General features: G+C 36.4%; 1 protein-coding gene across 6 annotated transcripts in view; it reads left to right on the top strand.

Moving 5' to 3' along the window:
• The window catches only part of TBCK (TBC1 domain containing kinase), a 211753-nt gene that overhangs the window by 33802 nt on the left and 156378 nt on the right, over positions 1-21573 (top strand). For 3 of the 6 annotated variants that reach the window (XM_058549863.1, XM_058549862.1, XM_058549865.1), the window contains one exon: positions 20756-20870. The exons of 2 other annotated variants lie outside the window; for them this stretch is intronic. In XM_058549863.1, the coding sequence (XP_058405846.1) occupies positions 20756-20870 (115 nt within the window). Of the gene's footprint in view, positions 1-17724; positions 17869-20755; positions 20871-21573 lie in introns of those variants that run through there. One more of the 6 variants, XM_058549866.1, reaches the window with a different exon arrangement.

Here is a 21573-nt window from a genome sequence, read left to right as displayed (position 1 = left end):
AGGATGTTCAGAGAGTGTGTAAATATGTTGATGTAGAATGCAGACCTATCTGTTATTTTTCTTTAGAGACACTTTCTTTTAGCCAAAGGCATCCTCAGTTGAAATAGTTAGTGAAGTATTAGATACATTATATTTAGAGAGAGAGAGAGGAAAAGAGTAGGGGCTAGAGTGAGGAAGAAGAGGAGCCTGGGTTTGGGATGGGGATATTGCAACAGATTGTGATCTCATCTGAGTCCAGGCAGGGAATCTGAGTGAGTGAAGTGTACTGAGCTGAACCGAGTTGAACTGGAAAGCAGGTAACACGTTGGAAAGAAGCAGCTAATACTCAGCTCCAGCCCATTGTTGCCGTGTGAGAATGTGTCCTGGTGTTACCATCTCTTTCAAAGTTTCTAAAGAACTCAGAGTCTGGATTCTTCTGTGAAATCTCTGAATTTCTAAACATTTTCAAGTAATTAAAAAGTTTTAAAACACCATGATCCAAACAAAACAAAGTAATGGGCTGAATTTGGCCAGTGGGCAGCCAATTTGCAATGATCCGATATAAGAAGTTAAGTTATTGGTGGAGGAAGATAATGATTCCTCTGCTTTGTGATTTAAGTGGATGGGGTCATTGCGAAAAGGAATAAAGGAACTGGGTTTTTAACTTTTAAGAAAATAATAACATGTTGGAAAGAAAAGGTGAAATATCTGCATTTCCTGAGGTAAAAAAATTATATACTTTTGAAAGACTAATTGTTTTTTTTTGATAGAATGATATGAGTCGTCTGTGTTGGAAATTATTTTCACCTATGAAAACTTTTCTGTTTTAAAAACACTGTCTTTGTATAGCCTCGGTGGTCAGCTGTCACAGCAGTGTTTCATCCCTCATTGTTTGCCTCCCACTAAACCAGTCAGTGTGGAGTAAGTGAGCACTGCAGTAAACCAACTCAGGTCGGAGGTTCTTGTTTAGGACTTGCACTGACTTCAAGGGAACACTTTGAATTTTATTCTGTGGTATTGTCTATACTGATTAAAGACAAAAGAAGGATGAAATAGTAATGAAATGAATCAGTACAATTTCCTTTTGGGAAATGTTTTGAAAGTAGAAACTAGAGAGTTGATAAATTATGTGAAAGAACTACAGTTAAGTAAGCGTTTGGAGTCAGGCTACACAAGAGGCTTAGAGGGTTTTTCATTGTTTTATTTTGTCTTTGTCTTCATTTTTTAGCTATACTTTTTTCTTTTCTTTAAGTGGTTGTGATAAGGATTACAATATGCATACTTAATTTATCATAGTCTTCCATAAATTAGTATTATGCCAATTCACATATAATGTAGGAATAATAATATATTTCTATTTACCCTCCTCCCATCCTTTGGGTATTGTGGTCATTCACTTTACAATTTATATGTACTTTTACATATATATATCTGACCATACATTGTTATTGTTTCTTGCTTTAAACAATTTCCTTAAAGACCTTGAGAAATGAAGAAAAAATTCTTTTGCATTTAACCATGTATTTCCCGTTTCCTGAGTTCTTAATTTCTTTGTTTTGATTCAGGTTTCCATCTGGTATCATTTTCCTTCAGTCTGGAAAACTTTCTTTAAAATTTCTTTTAGTGCAAATCTGATGCTGACAAATTCTCAGATTTTGGTCATCTGAAAATGTTTTTATATCACCTTAACTTGATTTTTTTTCTTGGCTAGCATTTTATTATAAAAAATTTCAAACATAGCAAAGTTGAAAGAATTGTACCATATACTTATACTCTACACTTAACATTTTGCCAACTTTTGCTTTAGTACATATCTATCCATCCCACTATCTGGTCTTTAACCCATCTTATTATTTTGATGCATTTCAAAGTAAATCGCAGATATGAGTGCACTTCATCCCTAAATCCTTCAGCGTGTATATCATTAATTAGAATTCAGTATGTGTTTATGTTTTATTTTTTGGTAAAATTTACATTCAGAGAAGTATAAAAACTTGTGTATCATTTGATGAATTTTTGCAAATGTATACACCTGTGTAACGCGAATAGACGTGAAGATTAGATCACCACCATCATCCTAGAAATTTCCTTCTGATTTTTTTCACCTTAGATTAGTTTTGCTTATTCCAGCACTTTATGTAATTAGATTTATACAGTATATACTCTTTTGTTTAAGTCTTCTTTCACACACCCTAATGTTTCTGAGAGTCATCTATGTGGTTTCATGTATTATAGCTCATTTGTTTTTATTGCTGAGGTGTATTCCATTTCATGAATATGCCATAGTTTGTTTAGCAGTTTTCTGTTCATGAACTCCTGGGATGTTTCCAGGTTTTTGGCTATTATAACAAAAGTTTCTGTGAATGTTCTTGTATGTGTTTTTTTGTGGGCAAATGTTTTCATATCCCTGGGTAAATATGTAGCACTGATGGCTTATAGGGTCAGTATATGATTAATATTATGAGAAACCACCAGACCTTTCTCCAGTGTCATACCTTGTACGTTCCTAGTATCAGTGTATCTGAGAGCTCTGGCTCCTCTATATCCTCGCCGGTAGTTGGTGTTTTCCTTCTTTTACTTTTAGCCATTGTAGTGAGTAGAAAGTGGTATTGCGTTATAGATGGAATTTGCATTTTCATGATGACTACAGATGTTGAGCACTCTTCATGTACTTATTGTGCATTCATATCATGACATTCAGTCATATCTGTTCAATTTTTTGGTCCCATTATTAAGTGTGTTTTCTTTTTATTATTGATTTATAGACATTCTTTATATATTCTCTGTATTCTCCATACGTATACTTTGCTACATATTTTTTGCCAGTCTGGCTTGCCTATTCATTTTTTTAAGGAATATCTTGATGAGCAGAAATTATTATTTATAATGAAGTGTAATGTATCAAATTTTTTCTTTTATGGTTGTTGCTTTTTGATCCTTTTTGAGAAACCTTTGCCTCCTCCCAAGTCATGAAGATATTCTCATGTGGTTTTTTTGGAAGCATTATAGTTTTCGATTTATGTTGGATCTTTGATCTCTCTCAATTTAATATTTGTATATGGTGTTCAAGTTCAGTTTTTGCTATGTGGCTAGCCAGTTGTTCCTGCTCTGTTTGTTTAAAAGATTTTCCTTTTCCCATTGGATTGCTTTGGTGCTTTTATTGAAAATTAAATGGCCATGTAAGTGTAAGTCTCTTTCTGACCTTCTATTTTGTTTCATTTATCTATTTTTCTATCCTTATGCCAGTGCCATGCTGTCTTAATTCCTCTAGCTTTATAGCAAATCTTGAAGTCAGGAAATACATTTTCCCTCTTTGTTCTTTTGTTTCAAGATTGCTTTAGTAATCCTTGGTTCTTTGCATTTTCACATTAATTTTATATTAAGCTTCTCAGTTTCTACAAATGTCTGTTGATATTCTGATTGAGATTGCATTATATCTATGGACCAGTTTGGGAACAACTGACATCTTAACAATTTTGAGTCTTCCAACAAGTGAACATGTTGTTTCTCTCTAAATTTTTAAGTCTTTTTAAATTTCTCTCAGCAATATTTTATAGTTTACAATGTAGAGTTCTTGCTCTTTTATTAAATTTATTCCTAAGTATCTTATGCTTTGATATGATTGTAGATAAAATTGTTTTATTTTCTAGTTGTTTGCTGCTAGTATATAGAAATGCAAGCATCATAGGTGTATAGTATAAAAAATACAAGAATAAAGTAGGTCAAGAAAAAGAAATACAAGGCATAAAGATTATAAGAAGGAGGAGGAGGAGGGGAGGAAGAAAAAAGAGGAAGAGGGAGGAGGAGGAGGAGGAGGAAGAGTTGTAAACGTTTTTCTGTTCAGTGATGATATGGTTGTTTATGTAGAAAATCGTGAGGAATCCACAAAAGAACTCTTTGAATTAATAAGTGAGTTTAGCAGGGTCACAGGAAACAAGGCCAATATAAAAATATCAGCAATAAGATGTTAGAATATATTGCTCATTTAGTAGTAAATCACCCAAACTGCTTAGCATCTAACTTATTTCTTAAGTGTATTAGATTCAGTCTTCCTCTTGGAAGATCAAGTGATCCAGTGAGGTAGAAATTGGTCAAAGAATATAGTCTTTGAATAATATTAAGGCCTAGAACTGATTCAACAGCTTGTAGTCCCTAGAAATTAGATGTGAAACTGTTTTAGGTGACAAGGTGCTGGAAATCACCAAATTGGGGGCTTGTGCTACAGAAAAGGTGACTTGTTAGTTTCTGTCGAGTAGTCATCTGAGATGAGATAGTTGGAAAACCGATATAGCCAGTGTTTTCAAGGATGATAAATACTTCTTTAGTGTTTTAATGAAAGACAGATATTTTTGACTGAGTGGAGGGTGATCCCATATCTGCATGGATGTGGGCTGCAGCCATAATTGCTAGCAGGGTCAGAACTTTTCTCAGAGAGGAAGATTGGATCTGACCGGATTGCTTGAACAAGTACTTGGTTTGAGCCCCAGTGGACAGCAAAATAAAACATGGGAGAAATTATCTTTGAAAACAGAATTGAGAGTGGAAGTTGTCAGATGTCCTCCTGTATCACAGAATAAGCCAAATGTGTCCGCCATAAAATTTTAAAATTTGAGCAAGTCTGCTCAGTGAACTGGTCAAAATAGCAAAGCTATCCCCCAGATACCTAAATAAGTTACTTGTATAAAGGCGTCCTTTAAAATTATTCATCTGGTTGTCACTGTGGTCTCCAAAACTATTTCAGTTTTGGCATAATTAAAGGTTAGAAGTTCTTTCAAACAATAATTGGCCAAAATTTCTTGAAGCTGTTTCTGGATGGAGGGTCATGTCATCAGAATGTAAAAGGACCTCTCAGCAGTGTCAGGAGGCATATGTCTGATTCACCTAAGAGCTGCTCAACCTAGGACTGGGAGGACTATCCCTGGCTCTTTGTCGTTTCCTTGCACAGCAAATATTTGCCCTGGCAGAGAGGGCTGTTTTTCTTATTCTTAGTCTTATGATAATATTTCCTTAAAGGCTTGTTGAGGAATGTTAAAAAGCCTTGAAATAATATTTATGTTGTAGAGTTTGGCACATAAGTGATTATTGTGTGTGGTGTCAAAAGCAGATGACATGTCAAAAATTCTACCAAAAAATTTATTACCAGAAACCGACTATAGAAACTAATCAAGACAATGGTCAGCAAAATGGTAGTAACTTTTCCTTTCCTCTTGTTAAATGTTAGCCTTGAAAAACTATGTCGATAATTAATTGGCACATTTTTTTAGGAACTCTCTATCTAAATGAGCTCTCTCTACATTTTTTAATAGGATGTGCTACACATTTGGTATTTACTGAGGGAATGATATATAAGGAGTTAAATAAGTTAACGATGTTAGCAGCAGTTGCAAGAGTTTTGGGACATTCTGTAAGTGGGGCACTTTTAAATTTAAAACATTTAATATCATTCATAAACAGAAGGGATAGAAAAAAGGAAGGGATGCAGTATTTATTAAATGCTATGTTCTAGTTACTTTGCTACATGCTTTTCAAAGATAACTTTAAGGTTATTGGTCCTAGTTTGTGAGTGATCTTAGGTTTACAGAATATCACATGTCTTCTAATGTCAGGAGCCTTGACCACAGAATGGTGACTGTGCCTCCGCCAGGCCTCTTCTCACTGTGGCCTTTGTTTGAGCAACAGTACTCCAGAATCTGCCTTTGTGATAGATGCTGTTCAAAAGCACAGTCTTTTGCGAGAATAAGCTGCTTTAAATTTCCAAGTTCAATGAGTCCTATCATCAGTTACTATCTTGCTGGCTCTGTGGGGGTTTCTTTGTTTCCTGGCATCTTTGTCAAACTAGAAACCAGAGAACCCAGTCCTTTCACTTTGGCAGACAAAGAAAAAGTAATACTGGTTTCATTATGACCAAAATCTGTTGGTATGCATATGGCAGAGTGGGTTCTTCCATAAGATAGTTGGAGTGGAGAAATGAAAACTACATGTACCGCAAAAGAGGATGTGTGGGGTTCATGAGTTCTTATTCCATCTTGGCCTTCCCAGGCGCCTCTTCCAAGTATGTGTGCAAATACAAAGCTTAAATTAGAAATGATTTCTTTATCCTAAATTATTCAGGACCTCAAAAGGGAAGGACTAAACAAAAATAGTGATGATGATAACAACATAATTGCCACAGTTTTGTGTGGTCACTTTGTGCTAGACGTTGTCCTAAGCACTCTACGATGATTACCTTCTTTCTCTCTTACAGGAGCTCTATGGTGTAGTTTACCACTATTCCATTTGATGTGTGAGGAACCTTAGGCTCCTATAAGGAATCTAAGTAGTTAAGTAATTTTCCCCTGGTCATACAACTAATACGTTGCAAGAGTTCCAGATTCTCCCCTAATGATGGCAAAATGGTCGTAACAACTCTTAACTTCATATCCTCTCAGTCTTCCAGAAAGGAGCGAGCCATTTTTATTGGTTGCTATGCACATCCTGAGATTTTCAATCAGACCAGTTTAAGAACAATTAGTGTGGCCCGGGGAAAGTGATTAACCAAGGCCTGAGTCAAATTTCTACTCCTATTAAGGCAGAACGCGTGAACTGAGAAGTAGGGGAGAGAGATGGAACCTGAAATGAAAATTGTAAGTTATCATTGGAAGAAGGGGGCGTGGATGCCAGGGAGGGAAGCAGTGAATGGCTCCTGCATTTTAGAGGTTTGGTAGCTGAGGCTTAGAGCAGTTTCTTTACCACTACCTGTCACATGGTATAGCTGGAGCTCAGACCCTCTCTTTTGATTTCCCATGCACGCGGTTAAGCCCTGAGAGGCGCTATAGTGTAGCAGTTAAGAACGTGGACTCTAAGACCAACCTGCTGCGTGTGAATCTCAACTCCACCATCTACTCACTTGGGTAAATTCCTTAACCCCTCGGTGCTTCCGTTTTCTCACCTTCTAGGATAGTGGGGAGAATCAATGAACTCTTTATAACAGCACTTGATATAGTATGAGTTATCTAAGTGTTTCCTGTTAGTAGCAGTAGTGGGAATAGTGTTATTATAACTACTATAATGTACTAAATGATTGTTGGGTATTATTGTCAATAAGCTTTGCCTGTGGAACAGTTATAGCATTTTTATGATGACCAATTATGATTTAAATTATGATTGATCTATTCAAGGATCATTCCATACTTCTTCATTAAGTACATATATGTTTCAGACACTGGGCTAGGTGCTAGTGAGTCTGAAGATGAAAATATCAAGTGCCAACCTTTAGAGAGATTGCTGGCTAGTGAGTAGACAGAGTTATAACAAGCAATTGTAATATAGCATTTTTTAATAAGTATGTGCAAGAGGTATATGCAGGTTGTCTTGGTAGACAGAGTACTTCACAGCCAGGAGAATTCAGAAAAGTTTTACTAAGGAAATAATGCTTATGGTGAATCTTAAAGGATGAATAGGTATCGTCCAAGTGGGCCAGATAGAAGGGCAGAAAAGATAGCATGTACAAAATGGCATTGATACACAAGCAGATGCATAAAGCAGAGGCAGAGGGTTCATGGGAGCAGAGGTGGAGGAGATGAGCTTGGAGAGCTCAGTAGTAAAAGCATCCGTCAGAGAGCAATGCAAGTGCCCTCCCTATTTTTCTTTATAAAACAGTTGAAGGGCAGGAGTGGGGCACTCTCGTTTAAGGTGACAAGTCTTGAATATAGGTTGCTATTTCAAACAGTGACGTAAGATGAAAAGGTAGTGGTCATATGAAGAATGACTGATATCCTACTTATGAGTTCCTCCCAGATTACCTAGAAGAGAGATTGTGATTTTCTCTGCCACAGTCATCTAAATCAGCGAAAATTTGAGCTCTGTTCTACAAGCAGTCTGGTCAATGCATCTGACCAGACCAGCATGCCATTAGTATCTAACTGTACTTCCCTGCTCCTATGTTAGTTTACCCACTAGCTAGACATTTTGTCGGTTGTTGCTGTTGTTTGTCTTAGGTAATAGGCCATCAAAAAGCAATCATGTCTGTCTGTTTTTTACAGCCTTTACCTCAGTGTCAAATGCAGATTAAGTGCCTCAAAATCATCATGATAATGACTGGACATTCTCAAATCTGCCACATACATCTTAGACAAAAACCAGTCCTAATTTTCATGTTTAAATGTTCTTTGTTACTTTATACCCACAGATTTTCATTTGTTCTCACATAATGACAGTTTTAAGAATATGAGACTCCTCAAAATCTGGGACTTTATATTGTTCTTTTATTTCCTTGTGAAATTTTATTTTAAATATGTCCACAGCTTTCCTGGTAAAATACTATACTGTGCTTAGCTATTAAAAGTCTGGAGGAGGGGCCGGCCCAGTGACGCAGCGGTTAAGTGTGCCCGCTCTTCGGTGGCCCGGGGTTCGCAGGTCCGGATCCCAGGTGCGCACTGACACACCAGGCCATACTGTGGCGGTGTCCCATATAAAGTAGAGGAAGATGGGCATGGATGTTAGCCCAGGGCCAGTCTTCCTCAGCAAAAAAAGAGGAGGATTGGCATCAGATGTTAGCTCAGGGCTAGTCTTCCTCACAAAAAAAAAAAAAATGTCTGGAGGAGAAAATGTCTTTCGACAGATGAATGGATAAATAAATCACAGTATGTCCATTCAGTGAAATACTACTCAGCAATAAAAAGAAATGGACTGGTAATGCTGGCAGCAATATGGATGAATCTTAAGAACATCATGCTGAGTAAAAGAAGCTAGACACAAAATAATGCTGTATCATTCCATTTATTTGAAACTCTTGAAAAGGCAAATTTAATCCATAGTGATAGAGAGCAGATCAGTGGTTGCTTGGAGCTGGAGGTAGGTTATGGGGATTGGCTAGGAAGGGGAATAAGAGAATCTTTTATTTTGTTTTATTTTTAATTTTTTTTATTGAGGTCGCATTGGTTTTTAACATATAAATTTCATGTGTACATCATTATATTTTGACTTCTGTATAGACATCGTGTTCGCCACCAATAGTCTAGTTTCCATCCGTGACCACACACGTGTGCCCTTTACCCCTTTCACCCTCCCCCCACCCACCTTCTCCTCTAGTAACCAGCAATCTGTTCTCTGTGTCTATGTGTTTGTTTACCATAAAAAAAGATGAAATCTTGTCATTTGTGACAACATGGATGGAACTTGAGGGTATTATGCTAAGCAAAATAAGTCAGATGGAGAAAGAACATTTTTGAGATGATGGAAATGTTCTGTTTCTTGATTGTGGCAGCACTTATCCTGGTGTGTGCATTTGTCAAAACTCTTCTAATGGTACATTTAAAATGAATGTATTTTATTGTACATAATTTATATCTAAATAAAGATCATTTAAAGAAAAATATGAAGGAGGAGTTGCTCTGTTATAATCATGTCATAATGAAGAAAAACAAGCCACATGATGTCACCCGCATCTTTTTTTTTATTGTGGTAACATTGGTTTATAACACTGTATAAATTTCAGATGTACATCATAATACTTCTCTTTCTGCATAGATTACATCATGTTCACCACCCAAATACTAATTACAATCCATCACCACACACACGTGCCTAATCATCCCTTTCGCCCTCCTCTCTCCCTACTTCCCCTCTGGTAACAACCAATCCAACCTCTGTCTCTATGTGTTTATTTGTTATTGTTTTTATCTTCTACTTATGAGTGAGATCATACAGTATTTGACCTTCTCCCACTGACTTATTTCGCTTAGCATAATACCCTCAATGTCCATCCATGTTGTCACAAATGGCTGGATTTCATCGTTTCTTATGGCTGAGTAGTATTCCATTGTGTATATATACCACATGTTCTTTATCCATTCGTCCCTTGATGGGTGCTTAGGTTGCTTCCAAGTCTTGGCTATTGTGAATAACGCTGCAGTGAACACAGGGGTGCATGTATCTTTACACATTGGTGTTTTCATGTTCTTGGGATAAATACCCAGCAGTGGAACAGCTGGATCATATGGTAGTTCTATCCTTAATTTTTTGAAGAACTCTCATACACTGCTGGTGGAAGCGCAAACTGGTGCAGTCACATGCATCTTTGTAACCAACTATACTAATATCCTATGGCTACTGCAACAGATTACCACAAATTGAGTGGATTAAAACAACAGAAATTTATTCTCTCACGGTTATGGAGACCAGAAGTCAGAAATGAATGTGTTGGCAGGGCCCATTCCCGCTAGAGGCTCCTGGGAAGAATCCTTCCTTGCCTCTTCCAGCTTCTGATAGCTGTCAGCGTTCCTTGGCTTCCTTACTTGTGGCCACACCACTCCAGTTTCTGCTTCCATCATCGCATCTTCTCCTCCTCTGTGTGTATCTTCTCTGTGTGTCTGTCTCGTAAGGACACTCAACATTGGATTTTGTGCCTTCCTGGATAATCCATGATGATCTCCTCATATGCAAAGACCCTTTTTCCAAATAAGGTAGCATTCACAACTTCCAAGGATTAGGATATGGACATATTTTTGGGAGGGCTACCATTTAGATTATGTCAACTACTATTATTATTCATTAATATAATACTTTTTTGTGACTTGGTAAAAGATAACAGTCCTTCAATTTTTAAACGTATTCTGGGGTCATTATGGGATTCTATAGGTAAAAGCATTTTCTTTCTCTCTCTTCTACAGCTTGCTGGAATGAGTCTGATCTTCTTTGCATCACAACATTAAGACTTGTGATTCTAGTTGAAGGGAGAAATAGAACAGACTCGTTCAGATGATCTGGCTTAGGAAGGAGCTGGGTAGGTAAGCAAAGCTCCCTCGAGTTCAACATTAGGTTTAGGGACAAAGTCCCAGCTAGTAAAGTGTTATCTTGCCTTGTTCTGCCTTCTCTATGGATGCATCATAGGAACCTTACAAAGTCAGTAGAAGTAGTTAAGAATAAAATTTGAGTGTTTTTGGATTCTTTGATCAAAATATGATCATTATATCACCTCAATTTCTGATTAGTAGAATAGAAACTATGAATAGGGATTTTCATCAGTCATATTGCTTATAATTTGCTTAAGACAGACCAATACATCATTGAACTGAACATTTCAATTTGACAGACTTTTGTTTGCACTGTGCTGTCTTGCAGACACTGTACTAAACAAGTACGTAAGTGCAGGCCCTCTCCCATTCACTGTTGTGATGGGTTGGGGGTAGGGTGACAGATTACCTAAAACATGTAAAATGTTGGTCTACTTAAAAAATGTGAATTGGTCTCAAATCAAAATTCTGAACTGTAATAGAAATTTGTTCATTCTTTGTTCACACAGTAATATGTAAATAAATTTAAGTTTAATAAAAAAGAAAACTTTGGAATGAGCTAGGATACAGATCCAACCAAATATGAGCCATCATAGTTTCTGTCTTAGAGAAAAATTACAGCCCTCTGTCGTCCCCCAGTGCTGCCAGGGCATGGGAAGTGGGACTTACTACCCAGTGCCTTTGTACTGCCAGCATCAGTAACTATGGTAAAAGAAATGTTTTTGGAGAGTCTGTGCCACGATAGTAAAGCTGCTTGAAAGAAGAGAACATGGATAGGGTAGAAATATCCACTTTACCTCGGAGTCCTCTAGTCCTGCTTGTCAAATGGTGATTTTATTCTGTCAGAGAAATTAGAAAAATGTTCTGCTGATTTGATTGTGTCATAGAAATAGTTGGAGAGCCCAGTTTACAATCTGTGTTAATTTATAGAAAAAAAAATATATATATATATATTCATAGTAACAAAATGGTGTTATATAGTTTATTATAAAGACCCTGGGTTTTTTTGAGGCAGACTTGGACTTTTTGTATGTTTTGTTTTGCTTTTAAGATAGTCAGGATTCTGTGGAGGACCGATAGCTCACTGATCTCCATTTAGCCCTTTTGGTGTTGTATTTCCCACTTTATAAATTTGCAAACTGAGGGAGGATGAAATTGGAACATTCTCCAAGCATAGCAAATCAACAGAGTCTCCTGTCTTTGTGTCTGAACCCCACACCACTAGACTATGCTTTCCATATGTATTTTGATCTTATCAAATTAATTTTCTACTGAGAAAGGAAAGTTATCTGGTATTCAGGTTGGAGAGTTAATTTCCCAGTTTATTGTGTCCCATTGAGAATTAGTCACATTCCAGACTTAGAGCTTTCAACTTTGGTTCCTTTTGAGTGAGAATTGAATTGTAAAATATGCACAGTCTCACAACTTAGGGACAGTTGGACTGATTTGTTTTTTTAGACCTCTTACAAAATAATTTTAGGTAAACAGTTAATCACAGTAGCTTCTATTTCAAAACCTCTGACTCTGAGGCAAATGAATTCTTAAAGTTAGCCTGGATTGGTGTCCTTTCAGGCTAGAACATGTGTGCCCAGCAGTGAAATGAGTTATTTCCTTTTTCAATTCCAAAAGCTTTCTTGTTTTTTTTTCCTTTAGAAAAAATTGCTCTGTCAATATTGTCATATTTTTTAAAAATGTCAAAATTTAGTAAGTGATAAGTAGCAAATTAAGAGCCTCAGACATTAGCTCATCCCTGAAAATGCCTCCTCTCCAGATTCTGGAGTCATAAACCAACAGATCATTAAAAATTATTTACTAGTTGAGGTCTTTTGTCTTGAAGTTATAGGAGGTTAGGTTAAATATAACACAGGGTTATACAGTTGTATTATTATCTGAACATTAATCATTAGTATTTTCTCTTTCCATTTCTTAAATCACACAGTAGCTAACTATATTTCATCTGTGTTTCCTCTCCCGTAACAATTTACCTCAGGCTGATACCAAATAAGGAAAGTTTTAGACCAAAAGGAAAATTTCTGTGAGAGTGATCAGCTTTTATAAGGTGAAAGAACATCTTGAACTCATAGAATCCACAAGTGTGTTTCCTCCCTCAGTTTGCTGACAGTGTGGGTGTTTTGGCTTTTGGAGTGGCCCTTAGAACTATTGTGGATTATGGATCTGAGGAAGTAGCGTGTCTGCTTTTAGTTACCACCTATACCTGAATGACTTCCAAATCTATCTCAGTAACCCTGACCTCTCATTCTCTTTCTTGGCCTCTTTTTGTTGCGAAATGAATAACATCTCTTGGAAACATTGCAAATTCTGAAAAGAACTGATGGTTTGAGGCTTATAGGAATTTCTTCTTATTTTATTTTTTAATATCTTTATTGAGGTATAATTGATATAGAAGAAAACTGCACATATTTAATGTGTACATTTGATGAGTTTGGACATAGGTGTACAGCTATGAAACCATCAAGGTTAATAGACATATCCATCACCTCCAAAAGTTTCCTTGTGTCCTGTTTATTTTTGTGTGTGATAGGAACACTTAACAGGAGAACTACGTTCTTAACAAATTTTTAAGTGCATAATACAGTATTGTTAACTATAAACACTACGTTGTACAGCAGATCTCTAGCGCTTACGCATCTGGTATAGTTGAAACTTTATACCAGTTGAACAACTCTCATTTTCTTCTCTCCTCATCCCCTGGTAACCACCGTTCTAGTCTCTACTTCTATCAGTTTGACTGTTTTAGACACCTCATATAAGCAGAATCATTCAGTATTTGTCCTGTGTCTGTTATTTCACTCTGCATAATGTCCTCTAGGTTCATCCATGTGGTCGCAAATGGCAGAATTTTCTTTCCTTTTTTAAGGATGAATAATATTCTATTGTATGTGTATATCACATTTTCTTTATCTATGAGGCATTTGGGTTGTAAAAGAGAATCTTTATGGTATGTTTTAAATCTGACAGAGTTAGTCCTCCCCAATGTTTTTTTTCCCGGTATTTTTTAATATATTTTTGCGTAGTTATCATTCTTACCACACAAAAAAAAGGACACAAGAAAGCTGTTGGAGGTGGTGGGTATGTCTTGTGCCTTGATTGTGGTGATGGTTTCACGGGTGTATGCACATGTCCAAACTCATCAAATTGTGTACGTTAAATATGTGCAGTTTTTAGTACATCAATTATACCTCAATAAAACTGTTTCAAAAGTAATAAAAACTCCTAAAAGACACTAAAGTAGACTTGAACAAAAGGAGATACTTCCCTTTTCCTTGGATGGAATAACTCAAATTCATAAAGATCTTGTCTCCCCTAGATAATATGCAAATTTAGTGTGAACCCAATTCAAATACTAACAAGTATTTATTGGTATTTTTAAGTCAGAAAAATTGATTGTAGGAATCTGTTGTAACGACTTAGTCTAATTCACAGTTTTAGCCAGATGTTAATGAGATTATTTCATTACCCACTGTACCGTAGTTCATTCTTCTTTCAGTAAATAAAAGACTAGAAGGAGAGGTGTGTTTTAATCAGATGAGTACATTTTTTGGATAGCCATTGTGTGAACTTGAGCAATTTATATTTCCTTGACTCACTGAAGGATTGTACCTCTCTTATAAATGAAGTTAACACTGTTGATCCATTGCTAGTATGATATACTTTTTTGAGCTGTTATTTTGTTAGTGGTGAAGAATTTAATCTTATTATCTGCACCCTCTTGTACCATCATGTGATGTCACTGTATGCATTTATTGAACACCTATTCTTTGATACATATTTATTGGACACTTACCTTATAGGCACTATGATAGGCACAGGGATTCCAAATTGAATAAGCTAATACCTGCCTCAAGGTACAGGGAGAGAGACAAGCCCATACAGAAATTACCATAGAATTAATAAGCCCTGCTACTACATACTGTCAAAATACGGAGAAGTGCAGCTCTGCCTGGGGTAGAGCCATTGGATGAGAGGCCAGTAAGGACCCTGGCAAAAAAAATATTGAAATGACAGAAAAGGTCTAGACTAAAGAAGGATGTCAAAAAGGAGCTGGTTGAGATAATAGAGGAGGCTTAGAGAACAGGGGTCTCAAGGTCTTGATGGGGTTAAAGAGCAGGTCCTCAGGAAAGTGGAACAGAGAAGTATAGGAGATTGTCGTTGAAAAGTAAGATGTTTTAAGTAAATAGAGGTTGAGCAATGTCTCATTGTGACAAACTACCTGTATTTGAGTATATTGGCTGGGTTAGATGAAAATCTGTGGCTATGAGCATGTGAAGCCAACCAATCCTTATAGATATTAAACTCTTGATCTTGGCCTCAGTATGTTTTAACAAACTAAGCTAAACAGCTACAGATAATTCAAGGGTGATTGAATCAGAAGCACACAGTGTAAATTTCCTTTGAAATACTTATGGAAAAGGATAAACAAAATATTCTCATAACCTGATGATAATAACCTAATAGATTTAAAATTCATTAAGCCATGTTCAGAATTCAAATATGACCAAGTTGACTCATGCCTGGAAATTATCAACGTTCATTCTTGCTGACAGTGGTGATGGGAGTGATTTTTTTTTTTTTTTTTGGTGAGGAAGATCAGCCCTGAGCTAACATCCGTGCTAATCCTCTTTTTGCTGAGGAAGACCAGCTCTGAGCTAACATCTATTGCCAATCCTCCTCTTTTGTTTTTCCCCCAAAGCCCCAGTGGATAGTTGTATGTCATAGTTGCACATCCTTCTAGTTGCTGTATGTGGGATGCGGCCTCAGCATGGCCAGAGAAGCAGTGCATCGGTGCGCACCTGGGATCCGAACCCCGGCCGCCAGTAGCGGAGCCCGTGCACCCAACCGCTAAGCCACGGGGCTGGCCCTTCTCTTTTAGTTTTTAATCTTATTTTCCCAAGATTTTTGATTTTTGTAGATCCATTTTGGTGTCACCAACGTAATAAATAAATTTTCATGTTTTCTTTTCCTCTTGAGACAGAGGAAAAGGATGATTAATTCTCATCTGCTATCTTAATTTTTTTGTTGTTTTTTTTGTGAGATCAGTCCTGTGCTAACATCTGCCAATCCTCCTCTTTTTTTGCTCAGGAAGACTGGCCCTGGGCTAACATCTGTCCCCATCTTCCTCCACTTTATATGGGACACCGCCACAGCATGGCTTGTCAAGCAGTGCGTTGGTGCACGCCCGGGATCCGAACCGGTGAACCCCGGGCCGCCGCAGCAGAGTGCGCGGACTTAACTGCTTGTGCCACCGGGCCGGCCCCTGCTATCTTAATTATTGAGTTATAATTGTATTGAAATTCTGTGGGATTCAACTGTGTTCAAATTGTCACTTTATAAACCTGTCTTTCCAGCTATACTGTAGGTTTCTTCATTGTGTAGATCGATTCTTCCTCTTGGTATCCATGGAGCCTGAAAACGCAGGAGCCTAAAAACACAGTACCAAGCAACTAATAGCTGTTTAATTGATGCATTTGAGTATAAATGAAAGTATCTTAAAATGTCATCTTGCTTTATTAGAAATTATTAATCATATTATTTTGAAAGCTACATTTTGGTCGTATCTATGTATTTATAATCATCAAGGATACTTATGCTCATTAAGCTTTTCATAGTGTCAGGGACAGTGGTCACAAAGTAAATGCACCCTCCCAGTCTCTAGGAGTAACAGTAGTAACTGAAAATTTCAAAAGGGACGAGAATATTTTCTGACTTGAAGTTTAATTTACATTTTCCAAATTAGTGATGGATTTCTCTGTTAACAAGATTCTGACTTGGGAGTTGTGTAGGGTAAAGTTCTGTGTCCCCTGCCGACGTCTTTTTCTTTTTCAAGTGTGTGAATCCCATTCTCTTAACTCTCCTTCTAGAGTCCATTTTTACTTAAACTGTAACATACTAACTACTACTGGACATAACGATTTTTTTTTACCTTGCTTTTGCGTTATAATTGCATTAGCTACTTCAAAATGATTTTTAAAAAGATTTCATAGTCTAAGTTAAAATAAATTTTAAAATTAAAACCTAGGAGTACAAAAGAACAGCAAAGCAAATCTGATGTACTGTGTGATTTAAACTGAAGAGTACTGAGTCCATTAAATGATTCATATGTAGTCTCAAGTAATAGCTAAAAAAAGACATGTCATGAGCTTCAGCTGGGTATGTTTGAATTTTTAAAAATTATTTCAGTGTATATGCTCATCAGTTTGATAATAGCATGAATATGTGCTTTTTGACATGCAAGTATTTTCCGATTATGTCTTACAATCAATTAGCAAAGGCAAGTAGAGAAAGTAGAACATGCAGTCTTCTGTCTTCAGCTGTTTCAGAACTGGTTTAATGGAAGAATCACCTTAAAGGTTTGGTTTTAATTTCACGAAAGATGTCTATATTGAAGTAGTGTGCAACTGAGGTCCTCTAGTGTCGCAGCTGAATATGACATCAGCTTTTAAGATTTTGTGAATTGCGTGTGTGTGTGTGTGTGTGTGTGTGTGTGTGTGTGTGTGTGTGTTAGAGGAAGAGAGGAAGAGAACAAGGGCAAGAGAGATTCTACTCTAAAGGTGACTCAGAGCCAAATGAGCTCAGAAAACTAGGTTCTTACGTTTTCTTCGTTAATCATCTCAAGGAAAGTTTTTCTTTGTTTTTCAGAGGGGAGGGGTTTGCATTCTTTCATGCACACATATTTATCAATGTAATTATAGTAGTTTTAAAGTTTGGAGTCTTTTCCTTTACGTAGTTGGTTTATTTTCTGAGGATGTTTATGAAAACTGTTAATTCCGAATTGATCTTCACACCTTCCCTACTTGCTTAAGACTGGCTGTTGTGGCGCTTTAACATGGGAGACTGTTGGACAAAGAGGAATAGTTTACAGGTCAGTTTAAATAAGCCTTCTTTATAAATAGTAACTTTTATTGTTTCTTTTTTACACACTTCGTGGGGAATATCAATTTATTGCTTTATTTTAAAATACAGTTGACAACCAGGAATTACCAGACATTTGTGGAAAAAATAGGTTGAGAGAAAGAGAGCCAAGGGAGGAAGAAAAGAACTTATCTCAGAGGAAATGAAGATAACACACTTTCTTGTTTCCTAAATTAAAAGAATTCTAGTAAGTATCCTCAGAGAGACTCAAAAGAGTAAGGTATCCATAAGCAAAGAGTGGATTTATTGAAAAGAAACAGCTAGAGAAAAGAAGAGAGATCCTGGAAATTAAATAATATAATGGATAGGGCTAAAGGCCATGCTCGTAGGAAGTAAAACAGAAAGTTGGTACAGAGAATAGATCCAGTTTTCATCAGCTTGCTAAGAGTTGCAGTCAAAGATACAGTAGAGGGAGAAAATAATCAGACATGACAAATCCACTTTTCCGTGTTAATGTTTCTGTGTTAATGGAACATGGGAGACTTCAGATTAAAAGGGCACACCTAATACTTACTAGCACAAATATGCAAATGCCCACACTCTAGACATACTGTGCTAAAATTTTATGAGTCTAAAGATAAAGTACAAAAGAATCCTAAAAGCTTCCAAAGAGGAATAAAAGGGTATCTACAACAAAATTAGAATCAGACTGACTTAAGACTTCTTGCTATAATGAAGAACACTTGAAGACATGGAGAAATTCTTCCCAAGTTTAAGGACAAGAATAAGATATTTTAAGACATGCCATGCTTTAAAATTTCCTATGAAATTTTATGCCACCCTTACGAAAAATTTTCTCATGGATGTATTCCACCTAAATAAAGTGAAATACAAAAGAATAATATGAAGTATAAAAAATAATAGTAGCTGATGATAACCTTCATGAATAGAGTTATAATTATAAAATTATAGTATCCATTAAATCCAGGTGACTGGGACATTTTCTCTTGAGAGCTAGGGGTTAAGTGGCTTAGGTTTATATTTCCTTCCCTGATTAGTTCTGCAGTGCATATTTAGTAATCGTAGTACAACAGTGTGCCAGTCAGCTCCCATCTGTCTCAGAGTAAAAGCCAAAGGCTGTACAGTGGCCTAAATGGCCTTACATGATCTGGCTCCCTGCGACCTCTCTGACCACCTCATCTCCTACCCTTTGCTTACTCTACTGCATGCACAGTGGCTTCATTGCACTTTTTTGAACTTACTGTGCCCTCTGCCTGAATCACATTTCCCAGAGAGCTACGTGTCTTTTTCACTTCCTTTAGGTTTCTGCACAAATGTTGCCATACTGAGAACTTCCTTGATCATACTCTACATATAAAGCAACCTGCTACCGTACATTCTCTTGTCTCTTCCCTACTTTTTCTCCTTAGCATTTAATCACTGTATGTCATATTATGTATTGTTTGTTTAACCTTCAAGAAAGGTTTTTTTAATCTCATTATATCTTTTATCTCATTTATAAAATTTGATAATGTAGAAATAATATAACTAATAAAAATCAGGAGTTGGGAAAGTTGTGAAAGTATGTTAATTATATCATCTTGTGTAGTGAAGAGAGTTAATTATATTAAATAAAAGTCTAACCACCAGAAGAACTGAAAACAGAAACTGCTAAGGGTGGTTACCTCTGGAAAGTCAGACTAGGATGAGAGGAGAGAGAGATTTTAGCTTTTCATCTCTGGTTCTTTCTTCTGGTTTTAATTTAGAATTTTTAATTGGGAGTCATATGCAACTATTTTTCTAAAATTTTATTCAGCCTGCTTTTTTTTAATATCAGGTTTATTGAGGTATAATTTACATACCTTAGAATTTTCTCTTTTTAGTGTATAGTTCAATCAGTTTGACAAATGCAGTCTTGTAACCATTATCAAAATCAAGAATAGAGCACTTCCATCACACAAAATTTCCTCATACTCCTTTATAGTCAACCCATCCCCCCACCGAAGCCCATGACAAACAGTGATCTCTTATTCCATCCTTTTACTTTTAACTTACATCTTTTATTTAATGTGGGTTTCTTGTAGACTGAATATAATTGAATCTTAATTCTTATCCAATCTGACAATCTTTTTCTTTTAATTGGTGGGTTTAGACCATTTACATTTAATGTAATGGTTGATATGTCTGAATTAAAATCTGCTAGTTGTTTTCTAATTGTTCCATTTGTTCTTTGTTCTTTTTTCCTTTTATTCTGCCTGCTTTTGGTTTGATTTTTTTCATAATTCCATTTTATCTCCACTGTTAGCTTGTTATTTATACTTCTTTTAAAAATTACTTTTAGTGGTTACCTGCAGATATTAATTTAATTTTTAAAAGTCTAATTAAAAATATCAAAAAATGGGTAGAAAAGAAATCTATTCCAAAATGTTAATATTGGTGATTTGGGGGAGTGGGTTTGAATTAGGCTGCCCTGCTTTTCTGTATATTATTCCTAACTTCCTCCATGAATGATGTTTGATTAAAAAAAAAAAATTGGAGCAAGAGGGAGAGGAAGGGAGAGAGAGAAAGAAAGAAACTGGGCATCCCTGTGGTAGATGGTTTAGAGAGAACAGGGTAAGAATTAAAGAGAAATGTCTGATAAATCATAAGTTACCGGAGGTTGCTTTGTGGATTGATACTGAAATTGGGCTCACGTCTGTCTACCATAAAATATAGCTATTTTTCAGGGACTTAGGTATTTTGTCTTGAGCAGGATAGGTGGTTTTCGTTGACTTAGTTCTGCCATGTATCTGAAACTTTCCTGCTAATTTGGCAAAGCCAGACTTCCAGAAGGTCAATTGCACACCAACAAAATTAAACTCCTTTCCTGGAAGAACAAATTCTGCCATTAGAATAGCCTTTAGAAAACTGTAGGATCTTTGTCAGATCAATTCTCCTGTAATCGGAAAATCCAAAATACATACAAGTGGATATTTTAGAAAACGTATAGGTTCTATTTTCTCTGAGTAGAAGAGGAACAGTGAAAATATAACTTTTCAAATTTTATCACTAAACTTCATTTTTTCCCTTAAAACAGGTTCTGTATCTGCTTTTTAATTGGTCTGTTGATCTGTGACTTTTTGCTTTCTTTGTAGCTATTCGAGGGTTTTGTGCGTAGCATTTGAGGTGCTTCAGGGCTTACAGTATATGAACAGACATGGGATAGTACACCGGGCACTGTCTCCTCATAATATCCTTTTGGACCGAAAGGTAATCATCAGATAATTCATTAAATATTTGTTTGTTATTTGAGGTTGGAAGCTACTGAAATCAGGCCCACTCAGTTAATCGGAGGGACTATAGAATAAGAATATGTTTTAAGAATAGTTATAATGAAAAGACTATATGAAAGTGATGTACTTGTGGTCGTTAGAAAAAAACAACTATCTTTAAGTTATGTAAATCCATGTGTCTTTTACATGCATTGTTCTTTTTTTCCTAAGACTCATTTTCTGACTTCATGTTTTGTTTTTCATTTCATTCATTTTCTAAAAGATACGCATTGTAGCTTCCCAATCCACCCCTTCTCTGAATTAGCTGTCTTAAGAAGAAAGCAAATTTCTGAAGAAGAAAGCTTCTCTGACTATTTCCATTGAATATTTTTTCTCATAGAACAACTGCATTATATTTTCTCTTCTTGATTCTTCTCCTTCCCTATTTCCTCTTCTTTTTTTTTTTTTTGTGAGGAAGATCAGCCCTGAGCTAACATCCGTGCTAATCCTCCTCTTTTTGCTGAGGAAGACCGGCTCTGAGCTGACATCTGTTGCCAATCCTCCTTTTTTTTCCCCCCCCAAGGCCCCAGTAGATAGTTGTATGTCATAGTTGCGCATCCTTCTAGTTGCTGTATGTGGGACGCAGCCTCAGCATGGCCCAGGATCTGAATCCGGGCCGCCAGTAACGGAGCGCGCGCACT

Source organism: Diceros bicornis, chromosome 11 (genome assembly GCF_020826845.1).
Source record: "Diceros bicornis minor isolate mBicDic1 chromosome 11, mDicBic1.mat.cur, whole genome shotgun sequence".
Taxonomy (NCBI): Eukaryota; Metazoa; Chordata; class Mammalia; order Perissodactyla; family Rhinocerotidae; genus Diceros; species Diceros bicornis.
Note: the sequence above shows the minus strand (reverse complement) of the source record. Positions and strands in the feature narration are given on the sequence as shown.